At 44.4% G+C, this 17,919-nt stretch overlaps 1 protein-coding gene across 1 annotated transcript in view; it reads right to left on the reverse strand.

Annotated features, from left to right (window-relative positions):
* LOC112257296 (integrin alpha-2) overlaps positions 1-4,688 on the reverse strand; it is a 31,924-nt gene extending 27,236 nt beyond the window's left edge. The window contains exon 1 of the mRNA XM_042326577.1: positions 4,521-4,688. Coding sequence (XP_042182511.1) covers positions 4,521-4,569 — 49 coding nt within the window. The 5' untranslated portion in view covers positions 4,570-4,688. The remainder of the gene's footprint in view (positions 1-4,520) is intronic.
* Between the last annotated feature and the right edge of the window lie 13,231 nt (positions 4,689-17,919).

The raw sequence follows: 17,919 nt of genomic DNA on the forward strand, positions 1-17,919 counted from the left end.
CTTAATGTCACTGACTTCGCTGATAGCTTCTTTAATCAGGGAAAGGTTTTACTTACTATGACTGTGATATGTGGTTGTCTTACCGAGCTACCTTAAGATTAAAGAATTAACTGTAAGTCGCTTTGTGGTCTATCCTGGATAAATAAAATGAATTACGATGAATGATGATGACAATGCTCTGGGTAAGAACGTCTGCTAAATGACTAAAATGTCAAAGGTAAAATCTTCAGAACTGAACCAGCACAGAAAGAATGAATGGGTTAGGATTTAGCCTTGCCCAATAAAGCATTTTAAAAAATCTACTCTTCACATATGCTGTGGGAGCCAATATAAATCGATTTAATAGACATTGTTCCGAACAAGGTGTATGAGCATTTTATACTGCAGACCAACAAAGAGCATTTTGCTAAGTATGGTGGTGACACCAGAATCAGGTTAAGTTCACATACCATAACAAGACCCAACCCAACACAGGCCAGGTGGACTTTACACTTCAAACAAATAGAGAAATGAGGCTCACACTTCCATAACTGTAGCATTCTGCCCCATACTACTACACGGCTCAGATATTATAGGGTTAGGGACACTATTATCAAGTTGTAATAACACTGTTAATAACTTCGCACATATTATGAACACCTGCTCTTTCCATGACATAGACTGACCAGGTGAATCCAGGTGAAAGATATGTTCCCTTACTGACGTCACCTGTTAAATCCACCAATCAGTGTAGATGAAGGGGAGGAGACAGGTTATAGAAGGGTTTTTAAGCCTTGAGACAACTGAGACATGGATTGTGTATGTGTTCTATTCAGAGGGTGAATGGGCAAGACAAAAGATTGAAGTGCCTTTGAACGGGGTATGGTAGTAGGTGCCAGGCACACTGTTTTGTGTCAAGAACTGCAAGGCTGCTGGGTTTTTCCACACTCAACAATTTCCTGTGTGATGGTCCACCACCCAAAGGACATACAGCCAACTTGACAGAACTATGGGAAGCATTGGAGTCAAAGTGGCCCAGCATTCCTGTGGAACGCTTTCAACACCTTGTGGAGTCCATGCCCCGATGAGCTGAGGTTGTTCTGAGATGTTTATGTATATTAACATTATGGAAACGTCATCATACACTATGACGATAGGATCAGATTCAAAAGTACAACTGGACTATTCCCTGGTGCTGTATTGGAATTGCTAACAGAATGTAAATACACACATGCCCACTCAGCCCACATCCATATATAAGTCATTCTGGTAAAGACTTTCACAACTTCCTGTTTCCTCATCGTCTCGTCGTCAGGTAACATCCTCTGTAGGCTCTAGCATGTTTACCATTGGTTGTCTTCTAACTAGTCAGTGAGTCACATCACAGACAAACACTAAAACAGGTCTGTAAGGGGGCCAACGTCTCCAAATGGCACTCCATTCCCAATATAGCCCACTATTTTTGACCAGGCTATTCCCTATATAGTGCACTATTTTTGACCAGGCTATTCCCTATATAGTGCACTACTTTTGACCAGGCTATTCCTAATATAGTGCACTACTTTTGACCAGAGCCCTATGGCCCCTAGGGTGCCATTTGGGATGCAGTCTTATCAACCTGTTAGAGAAGTGGTAGGCAGATAACAGGATGTGAGGATATGGTTGTCCTCCTATTTGTCACACCTATGAGTTGTGATCACACTGCTGGGTCTATAGCCATATTAACATATGCTTTAAGCTAAGTAGTGCCTGCCTGAAGAGTCCCTGAGAGTGAGATAACGTACAGAATCAACACCAATGAATAGATCCTTAGACACTTCTCAAACACAGTGATATACATGGCCCTGACAGTTCAACTTGGGTGTCCATCTACTCCAACAAAAACTGTTTGAATCATGACAGTGGTTGTTACTGACACACTATGTGAGATATGAGTGAGAAATGTTTCGACTCTTGGCTAAAATCATCAACGACCACTCACATGCCTTGTCAGTGTGTTCCCCAACTGTCACCGTGGAAACAGGGATTCCGGGACGGGCAGTGGCAGAGGCACAAAGAGGACCTTTTATTGAAGTGGACCGATACAGTGTGACAGAGAAGGAGAGAGTGAGGTATACAGTGTGAGAGAGAGGGAGAGAGTGAGGTATACAGTGTGAGAGAGAAGGAGAGAGTGAGGTATACAGTGTGACAGAGAAGGAGAGAGTGAGGTATACAGTGTGAGAGAGAGGGAGAGAGTGAGGTATACAGTGTGAGAGAGAAGGAGAGAGTGAGGTATACAGTGTGAGAGAGAAGGAGAGAGTGAGGTATACAGTGTGAGAGAGAAGGAGAGAGTGAGGTATACAGTGTGAGAGAGAAGGAGAGAGTGAGGTATACAGTGTGAGAGAGAAGGAGAGAGTGAGGTATACAGTGTGAGAGAGAGGGAGAGAGTGAGGTATACAGTGTGAGAGAGAGGGAGAGAGTGAGGTATACAGTGTGAGAGAGAGGGAGAGAGCGAGGTATACAGTGTGAGAGAGAGGGAGAGAGTGAGGTATACAGAGGTAGAAGGAGAGTGAGGTATAGCAGCGATAACAAAAATGAAAAAAGGAGTCACAGAGAGACAGACAGAGAAAGAGAAGGAGAGATCAGACAGACAGAGACAGACAGACAGAAAGACAGACAGACAGACAGACAGACAGAGACAGACAGACAGACAGACAGACAGACAGACAGACAGACAGACAGACAGACAGACAGACAGACAGACAGACAGACAGACAGACAGACAGACAGACAGACAGACAGACAGACAGACAGACAGACAGACAGACAGACAGACAGACAGACAGACAGACAGACAGACAGGGAGGGGGTGAAGAGAGGAGAGTAGTTGGAAAGAGAAACAAAATAGAGGAGTAGACAGAGAGAGAGAGAGAGAGAGAGAGAGAGAGAGAGAGACTTGTTAACCACCCCCAGTACCTCTGAGAAAGGGAGAGAGAGAGAGAGAGAGAGAGAGAGAGAGAGAGAGTGAGAGAGACAGACAGACAGGGTGAAAGAGAAATACAAAAAGAGACTGTCCCCACTGGCCCTGTGTAAACCTTGCTGATTCTGTCCCAATGTGATTCCAGGCGGCTGGATGCTTTGTGTGCAGCAAGCTGGACAACCCACTGCTCTGTGACTGATTGACTGATTGACTGACTGACTGAGCACCTCATTGGGCAAGGGGGCTCCGGTGAATCCATGTCTATTGGGAGTTCTTCCTGGTCAAGTCAGCTGGTCAGGACAAACTCTAGTCCCTGACCCAATCTATGTCGTCTTTTCACCTTCACTAACATCTCAAACAACAACCTATCATATGACATGATAGCAAACATAGCTTGTTTTGACTGTGAGAACTGTAGTCAGCTGCTCTCTGAGGGAACACTAAGAGGAATCATGAAGCCATGTGTACTGTAAACTCACTTCACAGCTAGCTTGAAATGTCACTAATGGAGCTATCGAATGGTATCGAATGGAGCTATCGAATTCTATACCTCAACCGGTTTGTACGTTGTCAAGCGCGCGGTTACGTATGTTGGCGAGGTAGAGGAACCTGATTCAAGTCAGAGGCAGGTTCAGGGAGGTAGCACTATAAGCTGAGATAGCACACGGTAATAAATACATCAATAAATGTTACATTCTTAGAAATAAGGGTCCCTTTTGTGTTCCAGGTAGAACCCTCTGTGGAATGGGTTCTACATGGAACCCAAAAGGGTTCTATCTGGAACCAAATGAGGTTCTTCAAAGGATTCTCCTATGGGGACAGCCGAATAACCCTTTTTGGTTGTAACTAGCACCTTTTTTTCAAAGAGTGTACTAGTAGCTAGGGTTTAACAACTATGCTTTGCATCTCTGCAGGCAAGAGTCTAATATACTGTGGGTGACTGCAGTGTTTAGACCATTGTTGCAGCATGTTCATCCACACCTCTACAAACCTCTGCCAGAGAATAAGGTGTATGTGCTCCCGCTTGGCACAGCCCATTGTGACCTCATCAAGATGATATATGAGCCTGTCTGGCATGAATGATTTTCATTGCTTCAGGCAACTGTATATCACATGGGGGATGTAAACACAGCTCTGACAACACATACAAATATACCTAACCTACTTTCCCAACACAGACTGTAGAAAACTTGCTCTTTCTAGCAGATAAATGGTCAGAAATAAAATAAATAAATATGCACTCCAAATACAGTATTTGATTCCTGATATCCATGATATTTAAAATATTTTAGTACCCCTCCAGCTTCATCTATACTGGCATGATGTTTTCAAAGGCATGGAAGGCAGACCTAATTCAAAATGTCACTGACAGATTGAAACAACATTGTCTTGTGGCCAGTTATCTCAGAGGAGCCATTCAACACTGTTATACTTTCCACACAGTTGCCTAATATGGCGTCAATGGCTCATAGTGTTGATTAGTAAGTAGATCACGCACTTGGGATATCTGTGGCACTTGACGCTCGCTCCATGCAAAATAACGTTTTATAATCTCATACGGAATGTGCAAAAAAGGACTTACATTGGATGAAAATCAGCGTTAAAACAGTCCTCTTTGGATTAAACTCCATTGTTGCAAGAGTAAAAAGTAGGTGATGAAAGCGGGCGCCTCTTCGAGTCCCGGGTTTTAACTTCAGCGGACTTCTCACGGTTGGTAAAGTTCAGGACCGGGCGCTCCGGACTGTAGATATTGAGGACAGATAGGGAGTGGGTGTATCTACGTCACAGCGCACTACCTGGCCCACAATTGCAGTGCTCTTTTTGAAGAGCGAAGGCTACAGCTTAATGATTGCGACATCTGGTTGGTTTTACCTTGCAAGGTAATATACTGTACTGTAGTGTTGTGTTATCTTCTCAAATATGTTCGTGCTGCGACAATTAAATTATTACACAACATTGACTGATTTGCATGAGTTCTGTAATTAAAATATATATTTTTCGTGCATTGTAGTTACTTCCTTTTCAATGTATCTTCCCCATTGTTCATGTGTACAATTGCAGGGCTAAAATATTTAACATGAGCTTTTATATGGAGAGAATGCCACCAACTTCACCAAGCCCATTTTAATATCCTTAATATTGACGTGTCTGAGTGAAAAGGCGCCTATGATGTAATTCACTTCAACCCAGTATAGCCTAAAGCAGGGAACATCAACAAGATTCAACCGCAGACCGATTTTCTCTTGATCGGCCAGGAACAATTTGTAGATTGCAAATTGAACTCAAGATAAAAGACTGTAAAAACACCAGGAAATCAGTGATTTAATTGTATACAAACCATATACAAATGCAAGTAAGGTTTGAAATAAAAGGTAAAAAAATATATTTAAAAAATTCTATATATAAATATATTAAACAGTATGGCTACCACAGCATTTTGCAGTGATGCCCGGCCTAGAGTGTAATAGACTGTGGATACAATTGAGCAACAGATCTTCTTTCACAAAAAGCCCCTTTTCATTTTGTGGACTGTGGCTGATGATGACATCTCACATGATGACTGGATAACACCACTGCACCTATACAGTCACACTAGGGGATGTGGGGAGGTATGAGTGGACAGCTATGTCTGGAACCATGTACTGTTATCTACACAGACAGGAAGTGGCACTTTATCTACTTTATATTCATCCATTCAAGATAACACAATTCTGTACACTCAACAATAAAGTGATAAACCAAATGGTATGAACGGTGACCAATGACTCATTATGTTGTAGTATTTAGTATTGACATTAAGTCTGTGTCCATACAAATGTTAACTGTATATGTTTCCAGAGAATGATATACTGCATTTCAGTACAGGGGTCAGTACAGGTGCATCAAAGCTGGGACCGAGAGACTGAAAAATAGTTTATATCTCAAGGCCATCAAACTGTTGAACAGCCATCACTAACACAGAGAGGCTGCTGCCTACATACAGACTTGAAATCATTGGCCACTTTAACAAATGGATCACTAGTCACTTTAATAGTGCCACTTCAATAATGATGTTTACATATCTTGCACTACTCATCCCAGATGTATATACTGTATTTTACACCATCTACTGCATGTCGTCTATGCCGGTCGGTCATGGCCCATCCATAAATGCATATGTACATATTCCATCCCTTTACTTAGATGTATTAGGTAGTTGTGGTGGAATTGTTAGATTACTTGTTAGATATTTCTGCCCTGTCGGAATTAGAAGCACAAGCATTTTGCTACACTCGCATTACCATCTGCTAACCATGTGTATGTGACCAATAACATTTTATTTGATATGACTTGACCTGAGTATCAGGGTGTGTCTGTTACAAATCCAAGACAACAGAACTCGGAGTGATTGGTTACCCAGCATCAGGCCGGTGTGGTTGAATAGGGGAGCAGAGAGCCATGCTGAAATCTAGATTAAACTTACATAGATCATCACAAGTGCCATAGACCGACTGAACCACACACAGTCTTATTGAATAGGTCTGTATCCCTACAGACAATCCCAGCTGCACTATAGTAACATTCTGACCCGTATGTTTGGTCTTAGGACACTGACTGATAGTGTACCCCTGGAAGAACCTTCTGAGATAAACAGACAGGCAGACCAGTAGTCAGTAGTACTATGGAAGCCCTGAGGCAGACCAGTAGTCAGTAGTACTATGGAAGCCCTGAGGTAGAGCAGTAGTCAGTAGTACTATGGAAGCCCTGAGGTAGAGCAGTAGTCAGTAGTACTATGGAAGCCCTGAGGCAAAGCACTAGTCAGTAGTACTATGGAAGCCCTGAGGCAGACCAGTAGTCAGTAGTACTATGGAAGCGCTGAGGTAGACCAGTAGTCAGTAGTACTATGGAAGCCCTGAGGTAGACCAGTAGGCAGTAGTACTATGGAAGCCCTGAGGCAGAGCACATTTAGAAATTTCAAAACAATAAAGACATTACAAATGTCATATTATACATATATATACATATATATATATATATATATATATATATATATATATATATATATATATATATATATATATAGTATATATACAGTGTTGTAACAATGTACAAATAGTTAAAGAACACAAGGGAAAATAAATAAGCATAAATATGGGTTGTATTTACAATGGTGTTTGTTCTTCACTGGTTGCCCTTTTCTTGTGGCAACAGGTCACAAATCTTGCTGCTGTGATGGCACACTGTGGAATTTCCCCCAGTAGATATGGGAGTTTATCAAAATTGGATTTGTTTTCGAATTCTTTGTGGATCTGTGTAATCTGAGGGAAATATGTATCTCTAATATGGTCACCTCATTTTGTGGGCAGTGTGCACATAGCCTGTCTTCTCTTGAGAGCCAGGTCTGTCTACTGTCAGGTCTGGTCTGTCTACCTTTCTCAATAGCAAGGCTATGCTCACTAAGTCTGTACATAGTCAAAGCATTCCTTAAGTTTGGGTCAGTCACAGTGGACAAGTATTCGGCCACTGTGTACTCTCTGTTTAGGGCCAAATAGCATTCTAGTTTGCTCTGTTTTTTTTTGTTAATTCTTTCCAATGTGTCAAGTAATTATCTTTTTTGTTTTCTCATGATTTGGTTGGGTCTAATTGTGCTGCTGTCCTGGGGCTCTGTGGGGTGTCTTTGTGTTTGTGAACAGAGCCCCAGGACCAGCTTGCTTAGGGGACTCTTCTCCAGATTCATCTCTCTGTAGGTGATGGCTTTGTTATGGAAGGTTTGGGAATCGCTTCCTTTTAGGTGGTTGTAGAATTTAACAGCTCTTTTCTGGATTTTGATAATTAGTGGGTATCGGCCTAATTCTGCTCTGCATGCATTATTTGGTGTTCTACGTTGTACATGGAGGATAGTTTTGCAGAATTCTGTATGCAGAGTCTCAATTTGGTGTTTGTCCCATTTTGTGAAGATTTGGTTGGTGAGTGGACCCCAGACCTCACAACCATAAAGGGCAAGTGTCTCTCTCTCTCTCTCTCTCTCTGTCTCTCTCTCTCTGTCTCTCTGTCTCTCTCTTTCTCTCTCTCTCTGTCTCTCTGTCTCGCTCTCTCTCTGTCTCTCTGTCTCTCTCTCTCTCTCGTCGGAGTGCATGCTGGGAGTGAGTCGTCAAGCAGGAGTGATTGTGAGAGCGAATGGAATTTCTTTTCACTCTATTGGGTTTTGGTATGTATATATATATATATATTGATTAGTTTAGTTGTTTTAAGGGTATATTGTTTAACTATCACTAAGCACGTATAGGGGTGGTGGGATCTTTGAGGTTGGTTTTTCGCGAGGGCACAACCAGCGGGTGGGGCTGGTTGCAATGGCCACTCGCGGAAGTGTAGAGTTTGAAAAACTTAGTCGGAGGCATGGAATAAAGATTCCTGCTGCGGCCGGGTGTTCAGTGGAAGAATGTAGCTTGGCTGTGGGTGCTATCATTGGGTATGATAGCATCAAATCAGCCTCAAGGATGAATAGCGCTGTAGTGATATTCTTAGATTCAATTGAAAAGGTGAATAAGATAGTTGAGAGGGGTGTTGTGTTGCGGGAGACACAGACGCCGGTATTTCCGCTTATGAATCCGGCGAAGAAAGTTATACTTTCTAACGTGCCACCATTTGTTAGAGATGAAGTGTTGGAGCGAGAGTTATCTCGCCATGGTCAAATCGTATCTACAATAAAGAAGGTTATTTTTGGATGCAAATCTCCGTTGTTGAAACATGTCGTGTCTCATAGGAGACAAGTGCATATGATTTTAAAAAAGGATGGAGATGAACTGAATTTAGCGTTCAGTTTTAAGATTGATGGATTTGATTATGTCTTCTATGCATCTACTGAATCAATGAAATGCTTTGGCTGTGGAAGAGAGGGGCATTTGGTGCGTAGTTGTCCCGAGAATGAGCGCGCTGAGCCTGGTAGTAGCTCTAGTGCTGGTGCAACTAACGCACCACCGCGAAGGGATGAACATGCTAAGGGTGCAGGGGAAGAGAGAAGGTGGGCAGATGTGGTTGGAAAAGTAGGAGAGGAAGGTATTGTGGATACGGGGGCAATTGTGGTAGATCAGAACAAAGAGGGAGGGGAAACAGTAGGTGAGATTGCGACTGCCGTCGCTGAGGTGGTGCTGGAAAATGAAATTGGAGGTCAAGAGGAGATTGAAATAACGGAAAAGGAAGCGGATGTTTTCAAAATACTGAGGAGTAAAAGGAAGAATTTAAGGGGTGGTGAAGGGTCTAATTCTAAGAGAAAGGTAGAGATAAATCAGTTGAAGATGAACAAGTTGTAGAGATGGTGGAGTTTTCTTCTGGGGAGGATAGCGAGAGTGAGTCATCTGACGCGTCACAACAATATAGTGAAATAAATGGGGTGGAAGGGAGGTATGGGATCGAGAAGATACGTCAATTTCTGAAGTTGACAAAAGGGAAGAAATATATGCAGGATTACAATGTAACTGATTTTTTCCCTGAATGTGAATTGTTTATTGAATCAGCAAAGTTTCTGATGTCAAAAATTACAGGGGGAAGTTTGAAAAGCCCTGAAATTACTAGACTTAAGAAAGTGGTCACGAGAGTGATAAGTGATGTAAATTCTAAAGAAAATGAAAGAGTTCAGTTGCAGTTTTAACTCTGTAAAGAGATGTGGTAGCTGTATCTTCCTCTGTATTTTTTTTTTCATCCATGAGCAGTTTTAAGATTTCTTCTTTAAATGTAAATGGGGCAAGAGATGGTAAAAAAAGAGCCATGGTGTATGAGTTAATTGGGGGAAAGGGAAGTGACATACATTTTCTACAAGAAACGCATAGTAATTTGGAAAATGAAGTTATGTGGCAACAGGAGTGGGGGGAAGTGGTGTGTAGTCATAAAAACTCAAAAAGTGGGGGTGTGGTTATCTTGTCTCAAAAGGGTTTTTGCCTTTGTCATATGAGGTTGAAGAGGTAGTTGAGGGAGGTTATTAAAAGTTAGAGCAAGGTATGAAAACATCACTATGTGTCTGATAAATGTATATGCCCCAGTGGCAGTTGAGAGGGTATGTTTTTTAGAGACATTATCAAATACCATTGAGAAATGTAACAAAGAAGATTATTTATTTATTGCTGGGGATTTTAACTGCACAGTTAGCGATTTAGATAGAAATCACCAAGAACCTCATATAGCCTCAAGGACTTTTTTAAAACGCCTCATTGTAACACATGAACTGTGTGATATTTGGCGGAGTCAACATGGAGGAACAAGGCAGTACACCTGGGCGCATGTGAGAGAGAACATCATCTCTATGGCCAGGTTAGATAGGTTTTATGTTTTTGAGCATCAATCTCAGGTCTGTAAATCAAGTGTGAAAACCCCAGTGGGATTTTCAGATCATTGTTTAATAACAGAGGTGGTGTTCATTAACGATGTAAAACCCAAAAGCGCATACTGGCATTTTAATATAACTTTATTGAGTGATGCTCACTTCAGGAACTGTTTCAGTTTTTTCTGGGAGAGGTGGAGGTCTCAAAAGGCCAGTTTTGTATCCCTTCAACAGTGGTGGGATATAGGGAAAATCCAGATTCAACAATTTTGTAATCAATACACGAGGAATGTCACCAAGGATATCACCAGATCAATGAAAGCCCTAGAGTTTGAAATAGTGGAACTCATGACGTTGGTTGAGACCACAGGAGATCGAGGCCATACTCAGGCCCTCAAGAGGAGAAAAGCTGCATTGGCAGACCTGCTGGGTATCAGAGCACAGGGGGCATTGGTGAGAAGTAAGTTTCAGGGAATATCTGAAATGGATGCCTCATCCAAATTCTTCTTTGGTTTAGAGAAAAAGAATGGACAAAGAAAAATGATTCATTGTCTCAAATCAGCTGTTGGACAGGAGCTCACTAGCCCTAGTGAAATTAGAAGGAGGGCAGTAGAGTTCTATGCTGAGCTCTACAAGTGTGAGTACAAAGAGGATAAAACAGTGACACAGCAGTTCTTTGATGGGCTCCCAAAGGTGGCTGCAGAAGCTCAGGTTGAGCTTGAGCAACCATTATCTTTGCAGGATTTATACACTGCATTAAAAGGCATGGAAAATGGAAGGGCACCAGGCATTGATGGGCTTCCCGTTGACTTTTTAAGTCTTTTTGGGCTATGTTGGGAGAGGATTGGTTAGAAGTAGTTAATGATAGTTTAACCGGAGGGTTACTACCAATAAGCTGCAGAAGGGCTGTCCTCACCCTACTGCCCAAAAAGGGTGACCCGAGGGAGGTGAAGAACTGGAGGCCGGTGGCTTTATTGTGCACTGATTATAAGATATTGTCAAAGGCTTTGTCCAACAGGCTGAGGGAGGTGATGGGGCAAATCATACATACGGATCAGTCCTACTGTGTTCCTGGCAGGCAGATAGGGGATAACATTTCTCTGATTTGTGATTTTTTTGGACGTCTCTAGGGCTATTGGGTTGGATGCTGGTCTAATTTCAATTGATCAGGAAAAGGCATTTGACCGAGTTGAACATCAATATTTATGGCACACGTTTGAGGCGTTTGGGTTCAGCTCTGGTTTTATTGCCATGATAAAGGTGATATATGGTGACATTGAAAGTGTATTGAAAGTTAACGGTGGTTTGAGTGCTCCTTTTAAAGTGTGTAGAGGCAGGGATGTTCTTGGTCAGGAATGTTATATGCCATTGCTATAGAGCCACTACTAAATAGCATTAGAAGTCGCATTGCAGGGGTGTACTTTTCAGAGGATATTCCTCCTATTCGTCTCTCAGCCTATGCTGATGATGTAGTTGTGTTAGTGAAAAATCAAGCGGAGGTGGATAGCTTGAGTCTAATGGTTGATCGTTTTAGGGGAATATCCTCTGCAAAGGTAAATTGGGAAAAGAGTTGTGCTTTACAGATTGGAGAATGGTCTGGAGGGATCATGGCTTTGCCAGGGGGGCTAGAATGGTGTAAGGGAGGTTTTAAGTATCTTGGAGTGTACCTAGGAGATGAGGGGACTATGGAAAAAAATTGGAGTGGGGTGGTAGAAATGGTGTAAGGGAGGATGAGGAGATGGCGTTGGTTACTATCTCGTATGTCATATAGGGGGCGCACTATTATAGTTAACAATGTTGCACTGTGGCATCAGTTGTCAGTTTTAGAACCACCATCTGGCCTTCTGGCTAAGATACAGGCAATTATTGTGGATTTCTTTTGGGATAAATATCACTGGGTTCCACAAAGTGTTTTGTATTTGTCAAAAGAGGAGGGGGGACAAGGTCTTGTACATCTTGCTAGTAGGGCTGCTGCTTTCCGGTTTCAGTTTATTCAAAGGTTGCTTTATGGACTGGAAAATGTGGTGTGGAGAGGGGTGGCAGGTCTTGTATTACAGCGGGTTGGAGGATTAGGTTTAAAGAAGGCTTTATTTCTGGTTGATAGTAGCCAGATTTCTAGGGAGGGAGTACCTCCGTTTTACAGAGGCCTTCTCAGAGTGTGGAGCATAATGAAGGTGTCCAGACGAACTTCAGCGGAGTCAGTGCATTGGCTGTTGGAGGAACCTCTGGTGTATGGGACAAGACTGGATTGTACAACTGCAGCTGTTCCACATTTCTCCAAGATTCTGGTGAAGGGGAAAATCATCACCTTAAAACAGTTAATGGCCATGGCTGGGCCCGCCTTAATGGATGGAAGATGGGTGGCAGAACATTTGGGGATGAGGTCGGAAAGGATTGTCGGACAAATGCTGGGGAGCTGCAGGAAGGCTCTGTCAGCGGAAGAATGGGGTATGCTTAGTAGCCACAAGAAGAAGGTACAAGATGAAGACGTCTCATTTCCAAGACTAGGGATTACACCAAATATCCCAGAGTCAGAAAGAAAGGCGTTATTGCTGGATTTGAGAGGGTTGGAGGAGGTGGGTTTGGATGAGGTGAATGGGAAGGACTTGTATAGGGGGTGTGTCAAGGTGTTGAATAAAGATACATTGAAAAATAGAAAAGACACTCCATGGAGGGTAAAATTGGGCATTGATGACAAGGTAAAGCCAGCATGGAGAGCACTGTACAAGCCACCATTACAAAAGGGTACTGGTGATATGCAATGGAGGGTTTTACATGGCATCATTGCAGTTAATGCTTTTGTATCTGTTATTAACTCAGATGTTAGAGATGGATGTCCTTGTTGTAATATAAGAGAAACCATTTTTCACTGTTTTATGGAGTGTGAGAGGATAAAACCTCTATTGGAAATGCTGGAATCTTTGTTTAAAGCTGTAGGTGTCAAGCCCTGGTCGAAGTATTTTGTGTTTAGCTTTATTTATTTGGTCAGGCCAGGGTGTGGCATGGGTTTTTGTATGTGGTGTGTATATATGGGGGATTGTAGCTAGTGGGGTGTTCTAGATAAGTCTATGGCTGTCTGAAGTGGTTCTCAATCAGAGGCAGGTGTTTATCGTTGTCTCTGATTGGGAACTCTATTTAGGCAGCCATATTCTTTGAGTTTGGTGTGGGTGATTGTCCTTAGTGTCTTTGTTCCTGTCGCTGTGTTAGTTGACACAAGTATAGGCTGTTTCGGTTTTCGTTACGTTTATTGTTTTGTAGTGTCTTGTGTGTATTCGTGTTACGTTTGTTTGATTAAACATGGATCGCAATCTACACGCTGCATTTTGGTCCGACTCTCCTTCACCACAAGAGAACCGTTACAGAATCACCCACCACAAACGGACCAAGCAGCGTGTCAACAGGCAGGAGCAGCCCAAAGAGGAGATGCGTAAGAAGGATTTCTGGACATGGGAGGAGATCCTCGACGGGAGAGGACCCTGGGCTAAGTGGGGAGTGTAGCCGCCAAAGGTGAAACAGGAGAAGAGGCAACAGAGGCAGCAGCAGCAGGAGCAGCAGCAGCTACAGTGGGAGAGGTTGCACCACCTGGAGAAATGGACATGGAAGGAGGAACTGGACGGTAAAGGACCCTGGGATCAGCCTGGAGATTATTGTCGCCCCAAAGCCGAGCTGGAGGCAGCAAAAGCAGAGAGGCGGCATTATGAGGAGCTAGCACGGCAGAGCATATGGAAGCCCGGGAGTCAGCCCCAAAAAATTCTTGGGGGGGGGCTCACAGGGAGTATGGCTACGCCAGGTAGGAGACCTGCGCAAACTCCCTGTGCTTACCGGGGGGCTAGAGAGACCGGGCAGGCACCGTGTTATGCAGTGGTGCGCACGGTGTCCCCAGTGCGGGTGCATAGCCTGGTGAGGTATATTCCAGCTCCTCGGATCGGCCGGGCTAGAGTGGGCATCGAGCCAGGTAAGGTTGGGCAGGCTCGGTGCTCAAGAGCTCCAGTGCGCCTGCACGGTCCGGTCTATCCAGTACCACCTCCACACCCCAGCCCTCCGGTAGCAGCTCCCCGCACCAGGCTTCCTGTGCGTGTCCTCGGTCCAGTACCACCAGTACCAGCACCACGCATCAGGCCTACAGTGCGCCTCGCCTCTCCAGCGCTGTCGGAGCCTTTCTCCTCTCCTGCGCTGCCGGAGTCTCCCACCTATCTAGCGCTGTTAGAGCTTTCCTCCGACACAGCGCTACAGGAGTCTCCCGCCTATTCAGCGCAGCCAGAGCCTTCCTCCTCTACAGCGCTGCCGGAGTCTCCCGCCTGTTCAGCGCAGCCAGAGCTGCCAGTCTGCATGAAGCAGCCAGAGATGTCAGTCTGCATGGAGCAGCCAGAGCTGTCAGTTTGCATGAAGCAGTCAGAGCTGTCAGTCTGCATGGAGCAGTCAGAGCTGTCAGTCTGCATGGAGCAGCCAGAGCTGTCAGTTTGCATGAAGCAGTCAGAGCTGTCAGTCTGCATGGAGCAGTCAGAGCTGTCAGTCTGCATGGAGCAGTCAGTGCTGTCAGTCTGCATGAAGCAGCCGGAGGTGTCAGTCTGCATGGAGCAGCCAGAGATGTCAGTCTGCAAGGAGCTGTCAGTCTGCAAGGAGCTGCCAGTCTGCAAGGAGCTGCCAGTCTGCAAAGAGCTGCCAGTCTGCAAGGAGCTGCCAGTCTGTAAGGAGCTGCCAGTCTGCAAGGAGCTGCCAGTCTGCACGGGGCCGCCAGAGCTGCCAGTCTGTAAGAAGCCGCCAGAGCTGTCAGCCTACATGGAGCAGCCAGAGCCGCCAGTCAGCGTGGAGCAGCCAGAGCCGCCAGTCAGCATGGAGCAGCCAGATCTTTCAGTCTGCCAGGATCCGCCAGTCAGCCAGACTCTTCCAGATCTGCCAGTCAGCCAGACTCTTCCAGATCCGCCAGTCAGCCAGACCCTTCCAGATCTGCTAGTCAACCAGACTCTTCCAGATCTGCCAGTCAACCAGACTCTTCCAGATTTGCCAGTCAGCCAGACTCTGCCAGTCACCCAGACTCTTCCAGATCTGCCAGTCAACCAGACTCTTCCAGATCTGCTAGTCAACCAGACTCTTCCAGATCCGCCAGTCAGCCGGGATCTGCCAGAACTGCCAGTCGGCCAGGATCTGCCAGTCGGCCAGTATCCGCCAGTCAGCCAGGATCCGCCAGTCAGCCAGGATCTGCCAGATCCTCCAGTCAGCCAGGATCTGCCAGATCCGCCAGTCAGCCAGGATCTGCCAGTCAGCCAGGATCTGCCGAAACCACCAGCCAGCCAGGATATGGTAGATTTATCTACATGCCTGAGCTTCCTCTCACTCCTGAGCTTCCTCTCACTCCTGAGCTTCCTCTCACTCCTGAGCTTCCTCTCACTCCTGAGCTTCCCCACAGTCCTGAGCTGCCTCAGTCCCGAGCTGCCCCTCAGTCCCGATCTGCTCCTCAGTCCAGTGGGTTTCTGGGTGAGGACTACTAGGCCATGGTCGGCGGCGAGGGTGGACTATCCAGGGACGCGAGGAGAGGGGACTAAGACATTAATTGAGTGGGGTCCACGTCCCACGCCGGAGCCGCCACCATGGACAGACGCCCACCCGGACCCTCCCTATTTGTTTTGAGGTGCGTTCGGGAGTCCGCACCTTAGGGGGGGGGTTCTGTCACGCCCTGGTCGAAGTATTTTGTGTTTATCTTTATTTATTTGGTCAGGCCAGGGTGTGGCATGGGTTTTTTGTATGTGGTGTGTATATATGGGGGATTGTAGCTAGTGGGGTGTTCTAGATAAATCTATGGCTGTCTGAAGTGGTTCTCAATCAGAGGCAGGTGTTTATCGTTGTCTCTGATTGGGAACCATATTTAGGCAGCCATATTCTTTGAGTTTGGTGTGGGTGATTGTCCTTAGTGTCTTTGTTCCTGTCGCTGTGTTAGTTGACACAAGTATAGGCTGTTTCGGTTTTCGTTACGTTTATTGTTTTGTAGTGTCTTGTGTGTATTCGTGTTACGTTTGTTTGATTGAACATGGATCGCAATCTACACGCTGCATTTTGGTCCGACTCTCCTTCACCACAAGAGAACCGTTACAGTAGGGGAGTTTTTCAATAACACTGTTTTTATTTTGGGGTTTCAATATAGTAAACAACAGAAAAGAAAATGTCAAATGTTAAATTTTATTTTGGGACAAGCTAAGATGTCAATTTTTCTGAGTAGGAAACATAAGATAGAAACGGGATATGGGCAGGATGTAAGATGTGTTTTTAAAGGATTAGTGAAAGCAAGAATAAAAGTAGATTTTGAGTTATTTTCAGCTGTAAAAGATCTCCTATTATTTGAGGAGCAGTGGGCCTACGAAGGAGCGCTTTGTTTTGTAGAGGAGGGGAAATTAATTTTTGCTGATGAAATAAGTTGAATGTATATGTTATGTATTTATTTTTGTTTAGGAATTACACAATTTATGTTAACACTTTAGTAAAAAATAAAGGTTTTATAAAAACTCAAAAAAAAAAAAAACTCTCTCTCTCCCTCCCTCTCTGTGCCTCTCTCTGTGCCTATCTCTCTGTGCCTCTCTCTCTGTGCCTATCTCTCTGTGCCTATCTCTCTGTCTGTCCCTCTCTCTGTCCCTCTCTCTCTCTGTCCCTCTCTCTCTCTGTCCCTCTCTCTCTCTGTCCCTCTCTCTCTCTCTCTCTCTCTCTCCCTCTCTGCCTCTCTCTCTGTGTATGTCTCGCTCCCTGTCTCTCTCTCTCTGTGTATGTCTCTTTCCCGGTCTCTCTCTCGTGCTCTCTCTGCCTCTCTCGCTCTTTGATGTGTCTGCCTGTATGCCTGTCTGTCTCGCTCTCTCAATTCAATTCAAAGGGCTTTATTGGCATGGAAAACATATGTTAACATTGCCAAAGCAAGTGAAGTAGATAATATACAAAAGTGAAATAAACAATACAAATTTACAGTTAACATTATACTCACAGAAGTTACAAAAGAATAAAGACATTTCAAATGTCATATTATGTATATATACAGTGTTGTAACGATGTGCAAATGGTTAAAGTACAAAAGGAAAAATAAATAAACATAAATATTGTATTTACAATTGTGTTTGTTCTTCACTGGTTGACCTTTTCTTGTGGCAACAGGTCACAAATCTTGCTGCTGTGATGGCTCTCTCTCTCTCTCTCTCTCTCTCTCTCACACCACAGATTCCCAATGATATCCATGGGTTTAACATTAGCGTTGTCATGAATCATTAACCCAAACTGTGGGTGTGTGTCTTTCTGCAAATCTTCCTGCCTGTCTATGTTCATGTTTTGAGTTATTGTTCTGTAGGCAAAAACACCTACAAAGAAAGGCAGATACGAGATGCAGAATCATACTGGAAGCTGTCTTACCCCTTTTCTCTCAGCTCTCAGTCAGAAACAATGAACCCCATCTGTGTAATGGGGTCAGTATGCCTGCAGGGCCCAAACTGTCCACTGACTGAACAGGATCCAGATGAAAGGATCAACTAGTGTGTACAGTAATCCCAAACGCATGAGCAACCTATCTGCAGAAAAATAGCTCACCTGCTGCCTGCCCTGCAGAGGGAAATAACTTATGACTTCTTAGCATACAATGATCGCACGCACACACACGAGCACACCTGCTATACCACAATACCTATCCAGTGCTATGGCCATTGATGTCCAACATGTA

Source organism: Oncorhynchus tshawytscha, linkage group LG09 (genome assembly GCF_018296145.1).
Source record: "Oncorhynchus tshawytscha isolate Ot180627B linkage group LG09, Otsh_v2.0, whole genome shotgun sequence".
Classification (NCBI taxonomy): Eukaryota; Metazoa; Chordata; class Actinopteri; order Salmoniformes; family Salmonidae; genus Oncorhynchus; species Oncorhynchus tshawytscha.